The 16,588-nt window shown below is 47.7% G+C and overlaps 1 protein-coding gene across 1 annotated transcript in view; it reads left to right on the top strand.

Moving 5' to 3' along the window:
• Window positions 1–16,588, top strand: part of RAB3GAP2 (RAB3 GTPase activating non-catalytic protein subunit 2) — a 2,371,691-nt gene that overhangs the window by 186,252 nt on the left and 2,168,851 nt on the right. Inside the window, exon 3 of the mRNA XM_069608591.1 lies at window positions 3,328–3,448. Within this exon, the coding sequence (XP_069464692.1) occupies window positions 3,328–3,448 (121 nt within the window). The remainder of the gene's footprint in view (window positions 1–3,327; window positions 3,449–16,588) is intronic.

Raw genomic sequence — 16,588 nt, 5'->3', positions numbered from 1 at the left:
CACCAGCATGTGGGTAAGACTAAACAAGTGTGGTCAGTTGGCACAACAGATAAAGTCAACTAGAGGCTTGAAGCCTGGGTGTCCACTGGCACTGGCCCTTTTCAATCTCTTCTTAGCGGACCAGGACCAAATATTAGACACAGCTATGTTTTCCGCCTTGTATAGGCGGAGTGCCTTTGAGTTGGCTTTTTTTGGAAGAGTGTTTTGAAAGTTCCACCTTCCATACCAATTGAGATCGTACAAAGAGAATGGGGTCTGCTATCATTACGAGCAACGGTGAACTGGAAGAGATTGGCACTCTACAGGAAGTAACTCCTGGGGTCTGGAGTAAGAACCACAGAGATTATACATAAAGAAATTATGAAGGGATTAAACGGGACCCCGAAGGAATGGGTAGCGGCCAATCGGAACAAACTGAAAGAGACGAGACGCACATAGGAGGAACTAAAATTGAACCTGTGTCGGGTGAAAACCAAGTTGAGGGAGCTTGATTGGATGACTTCAAACAATGAAGCAAACAGTTATAAACTGTTTTACCAACTGAAACGGGACGCCAGGGCCCTTGGGGCAACTGCCAGGCTACTTGGCTAAATTCCTAAACCAGAAGCCACTGTGACCAATTCTTAAGGATTCGGCTGAACTTGCTCTTGATAAAAGAGATAACTGCAGCAAGAACGGCAGTCACAGCACCAAAAGACTACCAATGTCGATTCTGTGGAAAAGAGAAAACGGTGGAAACTCTAAAACACCATTTTTTTTTTACCAACTTTATTTCAATTTTGGAGCACATAGACATGCATACATTAATAAACCGATCAATAGCATATATGTAATACTTCTTACATGTCGCTTCCTCTTTACCCCTACTTGGGGTTTCATTTTTTATCATGCCAGAGGTTGACTGAAATAAGGGCAAAGTACTTTGGGCATTTGATAACAGATTTAAAATCTTTGACTCCAGAGGAGTGGTAGGCTTTGGTTCTGAGAGGAGAAAGGGTACCATTGGTATTGGCTGCACCGGAAATGGTGATGAAATGATGATATACATGAAAAGGCACGTTTCGAGAAGCTGGCCTACAGTTATCATAATGCAATCAAAGCTGCTAAACGGTCTTTTTTCACTAGTAGAGTTAAGATGGCTCTCAATCCGTCAAAAGAGCTATTTCGGTTGTCAAATAATTTAGCTCTACTGTTGCCTTTACACCCAAAATAGCTCCCTCACAGGCTTTGTGTGACTCCTTGGCGAATTTTCATCACTAAAGTGGTCCGTATTCATGACCTCATTCAGAGCAACTACTCTGTGAGTTCACCTATAGAAAAAGTTGAACCTAACATCAGACCATTACATTCCTGGTCGGAATTCCGATCTTCGCTAGGGAGGATGTACTAAACCAATTGCAAAACTGAAATCGGCAGCCCCTTTAGGCACTATGCCAGTGGCTTTATTGCAGGAATTATCCCTGTTGAGCTGAAACAGGCCATCGTCCTTTCACTATTAAAGAAACCTTTGCTTGACCCTGCGGTTTTAACTAATTACCGCCCTATCTCACTTCTTCCTTTCTTCATGAAAGTATTAGAATCACTGGTGTCCCTGCATCTTTCTTCCTGTCTTGAACACGCAAACAGTCTTGATCCATTCCAGTCTGGGTTTCGACCAGGACAGGGAACCGAGAGTGTACTGGTGCCTGCAATGGATGACCTGGCTATGTTGCCACATCAAGATGAGTGGGTGCACTGATACTACTCGACCTGTCGGCGACGTTTGACATGGTTGACCACTCCATCTTGCTGTCCCGCCTGGCCACAGCAGGGCTCTCGGGAAACGTCCGAGCCTGGTTCTCTTTCTTTCTATCGGGATGAGGCCAGTCACTTTCCCTTCCTCCTTTTCTCTCTGTCTCACACTCTATTCTGTGGTGTTCCTGAAGGCTACGCCTTGTCCCCTATGTTATTCGATCTCTACGTTCAGTCGGAATGGGCTATCCACGGGCATGCAGAATCTAACAAAAACCATCTTCAGTTCTGGTGTGCGCTAAAAACGTTCTCTTCTAGACTGGTGGCTGACTGCCCTCGTTTAGTGTCCTAGCTGCGAGCTGTACTTGTGCTGGATGTGCACTCTATAGATTATTGGAACGTAACATAACCGTATCATTTACAGAGGAGATTTTGGTCGAGCAATACTGAAAAGAAAAAATGATGGCAGTATTTTTTTCCACGTCTTGGCTATGCATATTTCAAGTGTTTAGGGGATTCCTCGTTTTAAGGTCATTTAGATGGGAGGAAGTGGGTCTTCTCTTTTTTTCTTTCTTTGTGGTGTTTTTTTTTCTTTCTGTTGTGTGTTTGCTAAAAATGTTGTAATAAATTAAAGCAAAAATAAAAATAAATTAAAAACAATAATTGTAGAAGGCACATGACAGTGCCCGAGAACTGGGCTTTGTGACTGCTTGAGAATGAATGTTATGTCCCACGCAGTCAATACAAAGGAGCAACAGCAATCCAGCGCCTGCAAGATAGCTCACCATGGTGGGCACTGTAGTGTTACCCGCACAACCCAGGCTCATATCCCCAATAGGAAAGAAGTTACTTAATACATAAATAAAGGTGTCCATCACTGCTGTCCTGGAACTGTGCTCCTGGTTAAATAAAGTAAGGGAACCATCACTAATTTCCCAAAAAATTAAGGGAATTTTGTACCCTTTAAATTCAGCCCACTTTGCTCTCTGGGTAATGGTCAGTCATTGGGTGGCTAAATAACTAAACTACACCCATATGCTATGTCTCTGTCCCTCTTCACGTTCCACCTCTCCACTATCTTCACTTCCCATGACAATAGTTTCTGCTTATAGGCAGCATTTCCAGAGCCACCTAATGGCCAAAATTAATAGGTGTCTCCGATGGTCTAAGGCGTCCTAGAGTTTACTGCCCAACAACAAACAATTGTAAAAAAACAGTGGCCAGCGTGTTACTCCGGAAGAGGACGGGCCCAAGGGATAAACCGGAGTCCAGTGAAGTCACTCTGCACAAACAATATTGGAGTGAACATGGGCTGCGAAAACTTTTCCTGTGTTAAGATTAATCAGCTCCTTTTGTTACTAAATGTTGATATTTCTAAGGTTATCTATATACTGTTGTTTGTCTTTGGTCCATGTGCTTATTTCTTTCCCTTTGTATTGTACAGTGGCAATCTGATTTCAAGTTATAGGTTAGCTGCCATTAGCGTCTTTAGTTGTTAGACACATTTCAGTCTTCCCATTGTATTATTAAATAGAAGGCAGATATTTCTTTAAAAATGCTGTAAAAGTTCCTTATGGATTTGTATTACACACACAGGAAGAAGAACCAGCTAGCAATGCTGCTGCTAATTCCTGGCTCCAGGATTGTGTTGTATCCCTTTCACCTACTAATGATCTCATGGTAATCGCTCTTGAGCAGAAAGCTGTGTTTTTAGTGCGTAAGTATTGCTTTATCCTTTTTTTGTTATACCATCGGGAAATGTACATTAATACATCTTAAAAGAACAGACTACTACATACTGCAGAAAACTACTTCGTGTCCTGGTTAAATACGAATTCTCTACTTAATCCTTTCTTTGGAATATAGTACAATTAGTCCATGACACAGTTGTATTTGCAACTGCATAATAAGGACTGATTTGCTGCAGTTAATTACTTTTAATCTCATGTTAGTTTACACTGCAGTTTGATATTTATACATGAGCCAATATGCACTAGCGCCTTTTGAGCATTAAGTATAGTCTTTCTAGCCTTCTGTTATTATGTGGATTTATATTTGAATGCCTATACAGTGAAAGATATGTATTCCAGCTAAATCCAGACAACACGACTGCCCACGTCGTCCCACAACGTTCCTTTTCAAGGATTCTTTTCCCAAGATTAGTGCTTAGATGATAGTCGTTTTGTTGCTGTGTAAGTTCAGTTGTAAAATCACACAGATATCCAATTGTTAGTAACTTTTATTGGACTAACTCACTGAGATGGTACGATGCATTCGCTTTGGTGGTGCCATAGAAGTCCTCATCAGATGGCAGTCACTGGGAAATGAGTTACAATGTATTTCCTTTGGAAAAGAGAAAAAAAGTGAATCTTCACCTTACACTCCATAGATGCAGGAAGAGAATGCATGGTATGCAGGCCACCTTATCTCTATAACAATACATCTCACACTGCCAAAGGCACAGAACAGTGAAAGTATTCTTAAAGGGGACCTATTAGGTAAAAAGCAACTCACGTGGTATTGTAGAGCAAACTTGTAATGTAAGATTTAAAAGCCCACAATTTGATAGCAGGATGTGTTGTTTTTCATGTGCAGTACTTGGCACAAAGCTATACATGTTTGTAGGTATGCTTAAAATGTTACTACTGCAACCAAACCTCAGTGTTTCTAAATAAAATATGTGCATCGCCTGAGCAGCCCTACCCATAACATTTCCTGCAGTGATTACAATACCCAATTAAGCTCAAGAATGACACTTGGGTCTACTGTGCATACTTGGGCATAATGGTTCTTAAAGTAGGACCCAGGTGGTTCGAAAAAGCCTTTATGGTGTGTTAGTGCAAACTTGAAATGTAAGATTTACAAACCCAAAACTTGAAAGTGGGGTGTGTTGTTTACGTTTACAGGGCCTCATTGCGAATTCAGTGATGCAGGAAAAATGGCAGTAAAATGACAGATTTACTGCCATGTTACCACCGTTTTACTTCACCATAGAATTCTAACTTTGGAGCTAAAGTGTAGGATTTCCCTCCAGCACATAGCAGGAGGGAAATCCTAGACTTTACCTAAAGAAAAAAGTGAAGATTTACTATGAATGGAATTACTACTCGCATTAAATCCATCAAATCTGCCAATGGACTCCAAAAATGGGGATTAATTCTGCAATGCTACGCGGTACATCCACCAGACCGAGTGATGACAGTAACCAAGGTTTGCAGTGTTTTTTCAGAATTACTGTGGGATTACCACTGATCTCTAAATAATGTGTATATTATTAAGATGTTGTAGTGGTGTTAGATCTGTTTTTTTTTTCTTTGGTAAGAAAGGTGCATGGTATCTGGTTTCCCCTGTCCCTATCTTTGTGTGTGGATGCCTGTGTGATCTCGGAGTGTGTGAGGTTGTGTGTGGAATGTTGGTGTATGTGTAATATCCCTACCCCCGGTGATCGACCAAGAATAGTTAGGAACAGTGGGTTGTCGGCACCGGTGTGTCCTGTCTATACCTTGTTCTTACTTAAACATGTAACATAATAAACCTGAAGAACTTACCTGCAGCTACAGTACATCTTCATTACTGTATATGTCCTTTTCTCTGCATGGTCTGGGTTGGATGCACTTGCGTTTTAGGGAATGTTTTATTTTTGTTCCCTTGTCCTTCATATTCCTACTCCGGTTCCACTGTCTTCTCTCTTCCATCTATGCCGGAGCATCTGGGTTTCATGTCCTTTGCTACGTGCGAACGTCGTTTCGCGAGGGCGTATCCCCACTCTCTGTCTGGATTGCTTGGGCCCGGAATACCGGCCAGACTCCTGCTTCTACTGCGACTCCCACTCCATCTGGACACTCCAGCGTCAGCTTGTCAGGTGGGAGGAGGTGTTCCAGCGGATTCCTCTTCCACATTTACAGCAGTTCATTGAAGAGAAAAGGAAGAGGCTGGTAAATTTCTTCCTTTTCATGGCACCCCGGCCAGGACTCCTTCCCGGGGTCTTATGGTTCCGGGAGGGGCCCAAGTGGCTCTGGTACCAGAGTTCTCCCTGAGGTGTCCCTAAAGGAATCTAACCTGGACTCTGGAGTTTTCTTCGAGGTTCCCTGTAAGGGGGCTACCAGGACCGGATCTTCATCGGAGGTACCTCATCTAGGGGCTAAGTTTAATCCCAGTACTTCTGGGGCTGTTTTCACCAGGGTATCTCCTGAGGTTTCCAAATCTGGAACTAAGTGCACCGAATGCGTCTTGAGGTTCCCGTTAAGGTGACTAAATGCACGGGGATTACTCCCGAGGATCCCCCACTTGGGACCAGCAAGATCGAGGGGCCTTCTCCGAAGGCGCCTTCCCACACACAAGCCTGTGGTCAAACCGATTCTGCTGAGGGGGCAAAGAAGACAGTTAAACACCCTAAATCTTGCTAGTACCGGCTCTGCCGAGGTTCCCTTTCACAGGGCTAAAATGGAACATAAGTCCCCTGTTAGCCCTATGGTGACAACGGCTTCGCTGACTCCTGTGACGCAGTTCACCTCCAGCAGTAACAAAATGGCGGTCCAACCCCAGCCGTCTACGGCAGCCATTTTGACTACCTCTCTCACACCAACGTTCTCAACAGCTGGTTTCGACGGGCCCCGTTTTTGGGGTGGAGCAGCACTTTCTACGTGACGTGGATAATAAGAATCCGTTCCGCCCTCTGATGGATTGGCATGCTTGTTTTCTGCTGCCACACACAGTCTCGCTCCCTCCTACATCCGCTCACTTGATTTATGTGGATCCAGTTGGCAGAGTGCCTTCCTGGCAACCATCCTCTTTGCAATCCCGGGGGTATGCCACTTCCGTGCGGCCTCTATCCACTCCAGTGCCTAGGCCTTCTTCTGAAGAAGCATTTTTTGACAAGTTTCAGACGCTTATGGACTCTGATACAATAAAGGCATACTTTAAGGAGATTTTCAAAGAAATGTATCCTATGCCACCTGAACCGCAACCTGTTCCGGTTACTCCTCCGCAGGTCCCGGTAGTGCCACCTCCTCCCCCACTTCCATTGGGGCCGCCCCCTCCTGTGCCTCCAGTTTCACCTGTGCTAATAGCTCCTGTTAGGCAGTCCAGTCTACCCACGAGGTCTGAGGTGCCACGTGCTGTTGATCAGGATTCTGTTCCCGCCGCACTGGATGAAGATCCAGCGGATCAGGATAGCGACGACCCGCTCTATTAGAGACTTTCACGACCGGGTAGTGGATATGATGGCGTTGCTAGACATTCCAATACCCGAGCTTCCAGGTCCACAATAAGGTGCACTTTCGGGGGCCTTTACACTGTCCACACAGGAGCGCACTGGCCTATTCATTCAAAGGGATGTCCTGGCCTAGGCTTGTAAGGTCTGGGAAAAATCTCATTCCGGCAGCACCTAAACAAGAAAATTGACGCTCGCTACAAGCTACACATGTCTGAAGACATGCCCTTGACTGCATGTCCACTCCCCTCATCGATGGTGGCGGCAGCAGCTACTCTCCAGCCCAAGCTGTCCTCTAGATCCCCCAATGCAGCGTCCCAATTCCTTTCCAAGGAGGACAAGCTTCTTGACACCATTGGGAAAAAAGTATTTTCCAATTCGCCCCTCCAGCTGCGTCAGCCTAACACCAAGGTCATCCTGGCGGCTGCTAATCTTAGGATGTGGAAGGAGCTTGCTGAGTTTCAGGAATGTATACCTCCTGACAAGTTCGAAGACTTGAGGGCGGCTTATCCGATGCCAAAGGTCTGGCGTATGACCTGTTGGAGGCCGCGGCCCATCATGTTGATACTTCTGCTCGGGGCCTTATGTTTGGAGTAGACTTCTCCCGCCAAGCGTGGCTGCATGCTACGAAGTTCTCGAAGGAGGTTCAGGACAAAGTACTTGATCTTCCCTTCAAAGGTAAGGAACTATTCCACTCCTCCACTGATGAGGAACTCGCCAAAACCAAGGCAAGCACGCAAACTGTTAAGTCGTTGTCGGTCCTCCCCAAAACCCCAACTAAGGCGGCTTAGGTCAGGGTCTCAAACAAGGTCCTTTTCTGGTTTCAGAGGGTTGCAGGACCATTGTGCGCGCCGGGCAGATGCTCCTGCCCCCACCGCAAGCAGCAAAGGCAAAGTGGCCGGTTTTTATCTTAGTCAGCAGCCTCGTCTTCAGCAAGGGGTAGTCTCCCCGCCGATAAACCATCTAAATGATATTTTCCATTGGTTGCACGAGACTCCGGTGGGAGGACAAATATCGTCTCATCTGGGGGCGTGGCAGGCCATTACAGAAGACCCATTGGTTTTGTCCGTTGCCCCTGCAGGCTTCTGCTTGCCCCTCCTCCACCTCCTCCCTAACCAACCCTCTCCTCCTTTTCAGCACACTGGGTCGCCCTCCCCCAGAAGTACAGAAACTTCTAGACCTCAGAGCAGTGGAGCCTGTTCCCTTGCCGGAGCAAGGGGAGGGCTATTACTCCCGTCTGTTTACAGTGCCCAAACCCACCCAGGCTGGCCTGCGCACTATCCTCGACCTCTGCAATTTCAATCTCTTTCTACCCCAAGAGAAATTCAAGATGATTACGCCTAGCCAGATGAAGTCCTCTCTCCAGAAGGGCGATTTACTCAGTGTGGTAGACCTTCTGGTCGCCTACATGCATATCCTGATCTGGAACCCGCATCGGAAATATTTGCGTTTCTCCGTGGGAACGGAACACTTCTAGTATCGAGTGCTACCGTTTGGTCTCAGCTTGGCGCTGCGTGTCTTTACGAAGATTATGGCGGCCATCGCAGTGTTTTTCAGACTGCAGGGAGTTCATGTATATCCATACTTGGACGATTGGCTCCTGCACATTCCTTGACGACAGGCCGCGGCCGCCAATCTTCTGTCACTCCTCCAGCTCATGTTCCATCTCGGACTGTCGGGGAACTGGCAGAAATCGTCGATGGCGGTTGCTCAAAACCTGATCTTTCAAGGTTTCCGTTGGGATACTGTCAGTACCAAGGTGTTCCTGACAGAGGACAGGATTGCAGACCTTTCAACCCCGTGTCAGCTCTTCCTGCCGTCCTCCCACATGTCGCCTGGTGGTTCCAGAGACTCCTGGGCCTTATGTCCTCTTGCGTGTTAGCTCTACCTCTTGCACGACTGAAGATGAGGTACACTAAGCTTGCTAGTCAGTGCTGCTGCTCTCGGGCTTCGGATCTGGACTCCAGTTCCATCCTCCATGACGGCAGATTTTCACTGGTGGTCATCCGCCAGCAACCTTTCAGTGGGGACCTCCTTTCATGAGCCCTGCACAGAAGTGACGGTTACTACAGACTCCTCCCTTCTAGGGTGGGGAGCTACACTGCGTCACCTCAAGTTGTACAATTAGTGGACGCACCAGGACAGGCGGTACCATATCAATTACCTAGAGCACCTGGCAGTTTTTCTGGCCCTCAAGGCTTTTCAATCCTCTCACCAACAGTGTGGTTCAAATTTGCACAGACAATTCCATTGCGATGTTCTACATCAACAAGCAGTGGGGCACCAGGTCTCCTCCTCTGTTGGATCTAGCTATCCAAATTTAGAATTGGGCAATCGAACACAATGTCTGGCTTCAGGCAGTGCACATTCCGGGGCACATTAAGGTGGCTCCATACTCCCTCAGCCGCCAATCTGTGGAGAGTTACGAGTGGGAGATGAACACCAATGTTCTCACCTATATCTATAGAATTTGTTCCATTAAGGGAAATGTCCATCCACCCCACCTGTTCTTCCTTTGGTCAGTGCCTGGGAATCTCCCACAAGTATGGAGGAAAGGGGACGGGACATAGGAGTATGACAAAGTTACTCACTGTAGTGATTACCTTACTCGTAGTCCATTACTGATAACCCGGACAAACACTTGTCCGTCCCGGCGTCTATTGCCGTAGAGTTTCTACAGCATATGAAGACTTCTTTGTTCTCCATTGAAGCAACCTCCAGAGAAGAATTGGAGGAAGTCCTTAAGAAAATGCACCCCACTACATGCACAGGGGATATTATCCCTTCAAGAATTGTTCTGGAATATAGGGAAACTTTTACTCCTTTAATGGTTTGTTTTGCCAATGCAACTTTTGCAACTAACCATGTGCCAGACTAGTTGAAAAAGGTGATGGTTGCACCTTTGCTAAAGAAACCTGGGCAAGATTACAAAATCTGTAGTAATTTGAGACCTGTAACGAATGTGCCTTTTTTACTAAAAATAAGACAAGTTGGCGACCACACGGCTCCAGAAGTACGTGGAAAATAAAGATTCTTTACCACAGGCAATCGGCTTTTAGGCCTTTTCGTGTCTCGTGGATAACGAGAAACTGCTCACTAGGCTTGCGGACCACGGGGGCAGATCCAGTGGAGTGATTGACTGGATTGACTCCTTCCTTCGCAATTGAAAGTCGAGTAGTATGGGGCAATACATGCTCCAAGCCAGAGCTGATTAACTGCGGTGTACCACAGGGAGCATGGCTCTCCCCAGTCCTGTTTTTAAAAAATGTTTTTTTTTTTAAACATTTATTTAAATTGCACAGCAGATACCACAAGCATTAATACAGCGGGGTTCATGTTGACACAAACCGTGTTATACAAACATTTCACTGGCACATTAGACTGAAGAGCACTCACATTATTCAATTCTCACTGTTATCTATGTCAACTCTGTTGTTCAGGTATTGGTGGAAGCCCCCACCCATATATCTCGCGGCCTGCTGGTGTGGGGAAGTAAGCTAGAGTATACCTCTTCCTGGTCATTTACCCATACCATGTCATTCCTCGGTTGTTGGCGGTGCCACACTCTTCCACCTCATTAATATGGCGTGCTTGGCCAATAGCAGTCCAATATTAATAAGCTTTGGTTTTGCTGCATTCATTTTAAGTGCACAACCCAATATACACACTGATGGTTCCCAGTTTACCGGGTGCTCGACCATATCCTCTAGTGCCTCACAGAACCCGCTCCAGTATTCAGAGAGCTTCCCACATGCCCACAACATGTGTGTCAGATCGGCCTCTTCGCTCCCACACCAAGGGCATTTCCCTATAGCTGTGGCGTACATTTTCCCCAAGCGAGCTGGGGTAAGGTGCACTCTATTAAGTACTTTAAAGTGGATCAGCCTAAACCTAGAATTAAGTGACGCCTGTTTCGTGAGGGCGCACAGATGTGACCAGTGCAAGTCTGTGAACGTGACCTCAAGTTCCTTCTCCCATTCCTCTCCAACATCAGGTGCTTGTATCCTTCTTGTTTCCAGAGCCATCCTATATAATATTCAGGCAGTTTTCTTAGATGCCCCGGAGGAGGTTATGTAATTTAGACACGGATGTGACTCCGGCTCTTGTGGGAATCCATCCCACGTTGAACTGACCGTCTTGGTACAGGTCTCCGAACTGTATGGTAACCACCTCCCGCCAGTGTCTGGACAGTATCGATGGGGCCAATTAAGGCACATCCCAGATTGATATTTTGGGGCTATACATTGCAATGTTTTGGGGCTGCTGTGTCAGTCTCGCCCATGCTTGCTGTGTGGCCAGTGTTGGGTCCAAGTGATTGCAGTGTCCCCTTTTCCCAGCAGCGATCCCATGCAGCAGCGTAGTCCTTGTTTTCCCCTGTACTTCCAGGTTTGAGGCGCGTCTGCTACCCAGTTCATGGCATAATATGCTTGGGCTGACAAGTAATACACATCATAATCTGGGGCCGCCGGTCTTCCCCCCCCCCCAGTCATAAGGCTGTGTGAGGCATCGCCAGCTGGCCTTAACATGACCCTTCCACACAAAGGCGGAGCAGACAGTTATTTTCTCAAAGAAGGGCCTACCTGGCCAGAGCGGTATTGTACTAAAGAGGTAGAATAGTTTGGGTAGTATGATCATCTTGACCAATGCTAACCGACCCATAAGAGAGATAGGCAAGTGGTTCCATAGAAAAAGATTTGCACATACCGCCACAGCTAGTGCGTCATAGTTAAGGGAGCGGACCAGTCAAGCGGAGCATGCCATATACCACCCCCCTCCCCCGCCCCCCAAGTATCTAACCTGTTGGGGAGACCAACGTAGCCCGAATAGGTCACCTGGAGGCCTCATGTCCTCTGTCAGTGGGAACATCTCGGACTTGTTTATGTTCAGTCGGAAGCCAGAGAAGCCTCCAAACTCCTGGACCACTGTTAATACCCTGTGGAGAAATTTCTCAGGTTTCCTCACCAACAACATAATATCATCAGCATATAGTGTGATCATTTCTATTTGTCCGGCTATGGGGATGCCCGCTCTTGCATGCCGCATCCTCATGAGGTCGGCCAAGGGTTCAATTACAAGTGCGAAGAACAGTGGGGAGAGCGGGCATCCCTGCCTAGTGCCTCCTGCTAGCTCCAACACTGCAGATAGTCCCATTTACCAACACCCTAGCATATGGTTGTGTATATAGGAGTCGTACCCACTTGTTGAAATTAGAGCTAAATCCGTAATTGTGTAGTACTCTGAAAAAGAACGGCCAGTACACGGTTTCAAAGCCCTTCTGCATGTCCAGGGATATGACAAGCCCCTTATAGTCTTTGGGGACTTTAGCTAGGACATTGTAGAAACTGCGAATGTTAGATGCCGTCGATCTCCCCAGCGCAAATCCCGCCTGGTCTTCGTGCACCATGTAGGACATTACAGGATTGAGTCGGGAAGCTAGTATCTTGGCGAACACATTCACATCCGTGCTAATGAGGGAGAGTGTGCAGTACGACCCACAGTCTTCAGGAGACTTCCCGGGTTTCAACAGCAGGGTTATAACTGCTTCCCGCATTGACTCCGGCAGAGCGCCAGTGTCCAAGGCTTTGGTCCACACCGCCAGGAGGCGGGGCGCTAGTGTCTCTGCAAATTTCTTATAGAATTCGGCTCCCAACCTGTCGGACCCTGGGGCCTTCCCGCCGGGAAGGTCTTTTATTGCTGTTTTTATTTTGCCAAGTGTTATTGAGCTCTCTAGGGCATTACGTGTGTGCTCGGACAATAATGTTATGGGTATCGCAGCAAGGTAATCATCGATCTCCTTGTCTGTGGCCACACTCTGGGAGAGTATAAACCCCTGTAAGAATCGTAGAACACTCCGCTGACCTTGTCTGTTTCGTGACCACCACACCATCCTGCCTAGTGATACACGGGATGGTTGTGCTACCTCTTTCCGTACGTACCAGGCGTGCTAGTAGTTTTTGATATTGATATTTTATTTCTATTGCGCTCGTACAAAAGTGTTTTAGAGCTTGACAAGGCAAGGGAGGGGAACAGGGGAGAACAAAACGGCGATCTTACTAGGCCCAGTGACATTGAGAACGTGAAAGTGCATGGGAGAGGGGGAGTGGAAACGTGCATGGAAAGGGGGAGAAGTGGAAAGATACAGACCGCAGTGCAAGGGGTGGCCCGGAGGCAGTGCCGGAGGGTGGCAGGTTGAGCAGGTACCTGGGCCCGGAGGACAGAGGGTGGCCAGGTGCACGGTGCCAAGAGAGAACAGATCAGCACGGGAGAGGGTGAGCGAAGGCAGAAGAAAAGAGGAAGGTCTTGAGGTGCTTCCGGTACCGGAGATGGTTCTCCTCAAGTTTTAGAGTGGCAGGGAGGCTGTTCCAGAGGGAGGCCCCAGCCGAAGACGGAGATCTACCCCCAGCTCGTTTCTTTGAAAAGAAAATGACTGACCCTGAGGGAGTTAGAGGTAGAGGCACGAAGAGCTCGAGTGGGGAGGTATTTTGCGGAGGGATAGCTGAAGATATTTGGGACCCAGGTCCCAGAAAGCCTTGTGGACAGTGCAGAGGGTTTTGAATTTAATCCTTGCATCCACTGGGAGCCAATGGAGAGATTTCAGAGCTGGAGATATGATCCCAGGGCTTGAGGCCAAGGACAAGTCTTGCAGTCCTGTTCTGGATTAGTTGCAGAGGGTGAAGAGTGGAGGCAGGTAGATTTAGAAAGAGGCTGTTAAAATAGTCAAATCTTGAGAGAACCAGAGCTTGGGATACCATGAGCCTGAGGAAGGAGAGGAAAGGCAGAGTACCTCTGAGGAGGTGTAGTAGGACGTTTGACTTTTTAGAGACCTCAGGGATGTGGGCGGAGAAGGAAAGGGTGGAGTCGAAGATGACACTGAGGTTCTTTGCCTCGCAGGTGGGAGTAGGAGGAGGGCCAAGGGAAGCCGGCCAGAGAGTGAGGGGAAAGTATGGTGAAGGTGTGCCGATGAGGAGGATCTCCGTCCTGCTGGCATTCAGACAAATATATTTGACGGCACACCAATCTTGAATGGCAGTTAGGCAATCCGAGATGAGAGAGGGAGAGGAGGTGGCCGAAAATGAGTTGTGTCGTCAGCGTAGCACTGGTAATTTGAGCAGAAAATGGCAATGCAGTGGGCGAGAGTTGCCAGGTATTGGTTGAAAAGCCAGGGCGAGAGGTTAGACCCCTGGGGAACACCACAGGTAGAGAGGAAGATGGATGATAGGAAGGACCCAAGTTGGACCTGGGAGGGTTGCTCAGAGAGGAAAGAGGTCAGCCAGGCCAGAGCCTGAACAGTGATACCCAGGTCTTCACAGAAACGGTTGAGCAGGATGGTATGGTTGACCGTGTTGAAGGCAGAAGAGAGATTGAGTAGAATGAGGACAGAGCGGATGTTAGAGTCAAGGTTGGAGAGCAGATCTTCACGGATGTTCAGGAGAGCAGTTTCCGAGCTTCTGGCAGCTCTGAAGCCAGACTGGTGGTCATGGAGACAGCTAACAGAATTGGAATGAAGGTCAAGCTGAGAGATGGCCAACTTTTCCAGGAGTTTGCCCAGAAAGGGGGTAATGGAAATTGGGCGATAGTTAGCTGGACAAGAAGGATCAGCTGTTCGTTTCTTGAGAAGAGGATGCACAAGGGAGTGCTTCAGAGGGGAGGGGGAAGGATCCTGAGGCAAAGGAGTGGTTGCAAAAATCAGCAAGGGCCGGAGCGAGGGTGTCAATGTGGTCCTTGATGGTTTTAGAGGAACAGGGATTGACCTGTTTTGACGAGGCTTTCTTAGAGCGGACTTGTCTAGCGACCTCGTCAGGGTAGAAAAGAGGAAAGGATGAGAATGATGGTGGGGGGTGGCTAAAGGAGGCTCAGCAAGCACAGATGGAGAGAGGAGCGGTGGGAGTGGAAAGGGTGGACAGGATGTCCTTGGTTTTTTAAATGAAGTGAGAGGCAAGAGAATTGCAAAGAGCCTGGGAGGCAACAGGACGGGTAGAGACTGCAGCAGGGTTGTCCAGCTCCTTGCAGATTTTAAAGAGTTCGGCCGAGTTGTTAGATGCTGCAGAGACACGAGCTTGAATGTGGACTCTCTTCTTGGTATTGCCTTTGTAGCAGGCAACAGGCCAGTTTGTCAGAGGATGAACAGGAAGCCCTCCATTTCCTCTCAGCCTCCCTACACTTATGTTTAAGTGTAGCTAGGTCAGAGTCACCAGGAATTGCACTTGGCTTTGGACTTCAAACGGATCCTCATGACAGGGGCAAGAGCATCATAAGTATCAGAAATAGAGTCAGGATGTGAGACAGCCAGAAGTGGAGGGGGGAGAGAAAGTGGCAGCAAAAGCCTCCGCTGACAGAGATGAGAGGAAAAGAGGGAGTGATCGCTCCAGGAGAGAGGAGTGGTTAGAGGGGTGGAGAGGGGGAGGTCAGAGGAGATTAAGACATCGAGTGTGTGCCCTGCTGAGGGAGACAGGCCAAAGGGGAGGATGGACAGGGAGAGGGAGTCGCAGAGGTCACGGAAGAGTACAGAGGAGGAACAAGGAGAGTCTAAATGTATATGGAGGTCACCGAGGAGGAGGAGTTGAGTGGTAGAGGCCAGGAGGGAGGAGAGGTCCGCCCACTCAGAGAAATTAGGTGATTTGACTAGGAGGCTGGTAGATGGTAGCCACAGTAAGAGAATGGGTAGGCAAGAGAGAAAGCCTACAGACAAGCCATTCAAAAGAGGAGTAGGTCTGAGTGGGAATGATAGAGGCAGGAATCCAATCAGGAATACAAGCAAAATGTCCTGTTCCCCATGTCTGCAGGGCGCCATTGGTCTATCAAAGTAGCGTAACACTCTATCAGCGGCTTTGCGAAAATTCTCTAGTTGTGTTTTAATTTCCATGGTAATCTGTGGGGATGGGCTGGTCAAGTATTCTGCCTGCAACTGGGCTATTGATTCTTCCTGTCTTTTGAGGTCACGCCGTACCCCAAATTCAGTAGACATTGCTACACCCCACATATAGACTTTAAATGCTTGCCATAAGGAAGTCTGCTTGGCTACTGAGCCATCATTCTTTTAAAAAAAAGTCTGAGATGTGTTGTGCTATGCCGGCTCTAAACACTAGGTCTAGGAACGACGCGGGTTTGAAGCGTCACTGCGCTCTTTGAGGCATACTATCAGGGATATTCATAGTGATTGATATAGGGGAATGATCTGACAACGTCCTGGGAAGAATCCTAGCTTCCACTACCCAGCTCAGGGCCATGGTAGAAACTAGCCATAGTTCTATATGGGAGTGCATGTCATGCACGGAGGAGTAAAAAGTAAAGGACCTCTGCGATCCGTGTAATGAGCGCCAGGCATCCCTCAGTTCCAAGTCAGTAATGTGTGTGGATTGTACCGGCTGCTTTTGTCAGGGGTCTGGGAGTGGCTGTTGCGCGGTCTAGTTTAGTATCAAGTATGGTGTTGAAATCTCCCCCACAGAGTAGTTGTGCAGTCGGGTACTTGGCACATTTCTGAAACACTTGTTCATAAAATTTGAGGTCATCGATGTTGGGACCATAAATGTTTATCAACAGCACTTCTGCGCTCCCCAGCTTCCCATGCGCCAATACATATCTGCCTTGGTCGTCGCTCTCCGTCACATAGTGTGTTAAAGAAAGCGACCTGTGAATAAGGATCAT

The sequence above is a fragment of the Ambystoma mexicanum genome, chromosome 4q, assembly GCF_040938575.1.
Source record: "Ambystoma mexicanum isolate Mex_15411 chromosome 4q, UKY_AmexF1_1, whole genome shotgun sequence".
Classification (NCBI taxonomy): Eukaryota; Metazoa; Chordata; class Amphibia; order Caudata; family Ambystomatidae; genus Ambystoma; species Ambystoma mexicanum.
Note: the sequence above shows the minus strand (reverse complement) of the source record. Positions and strands in the feature narration are given on the sequence as shown.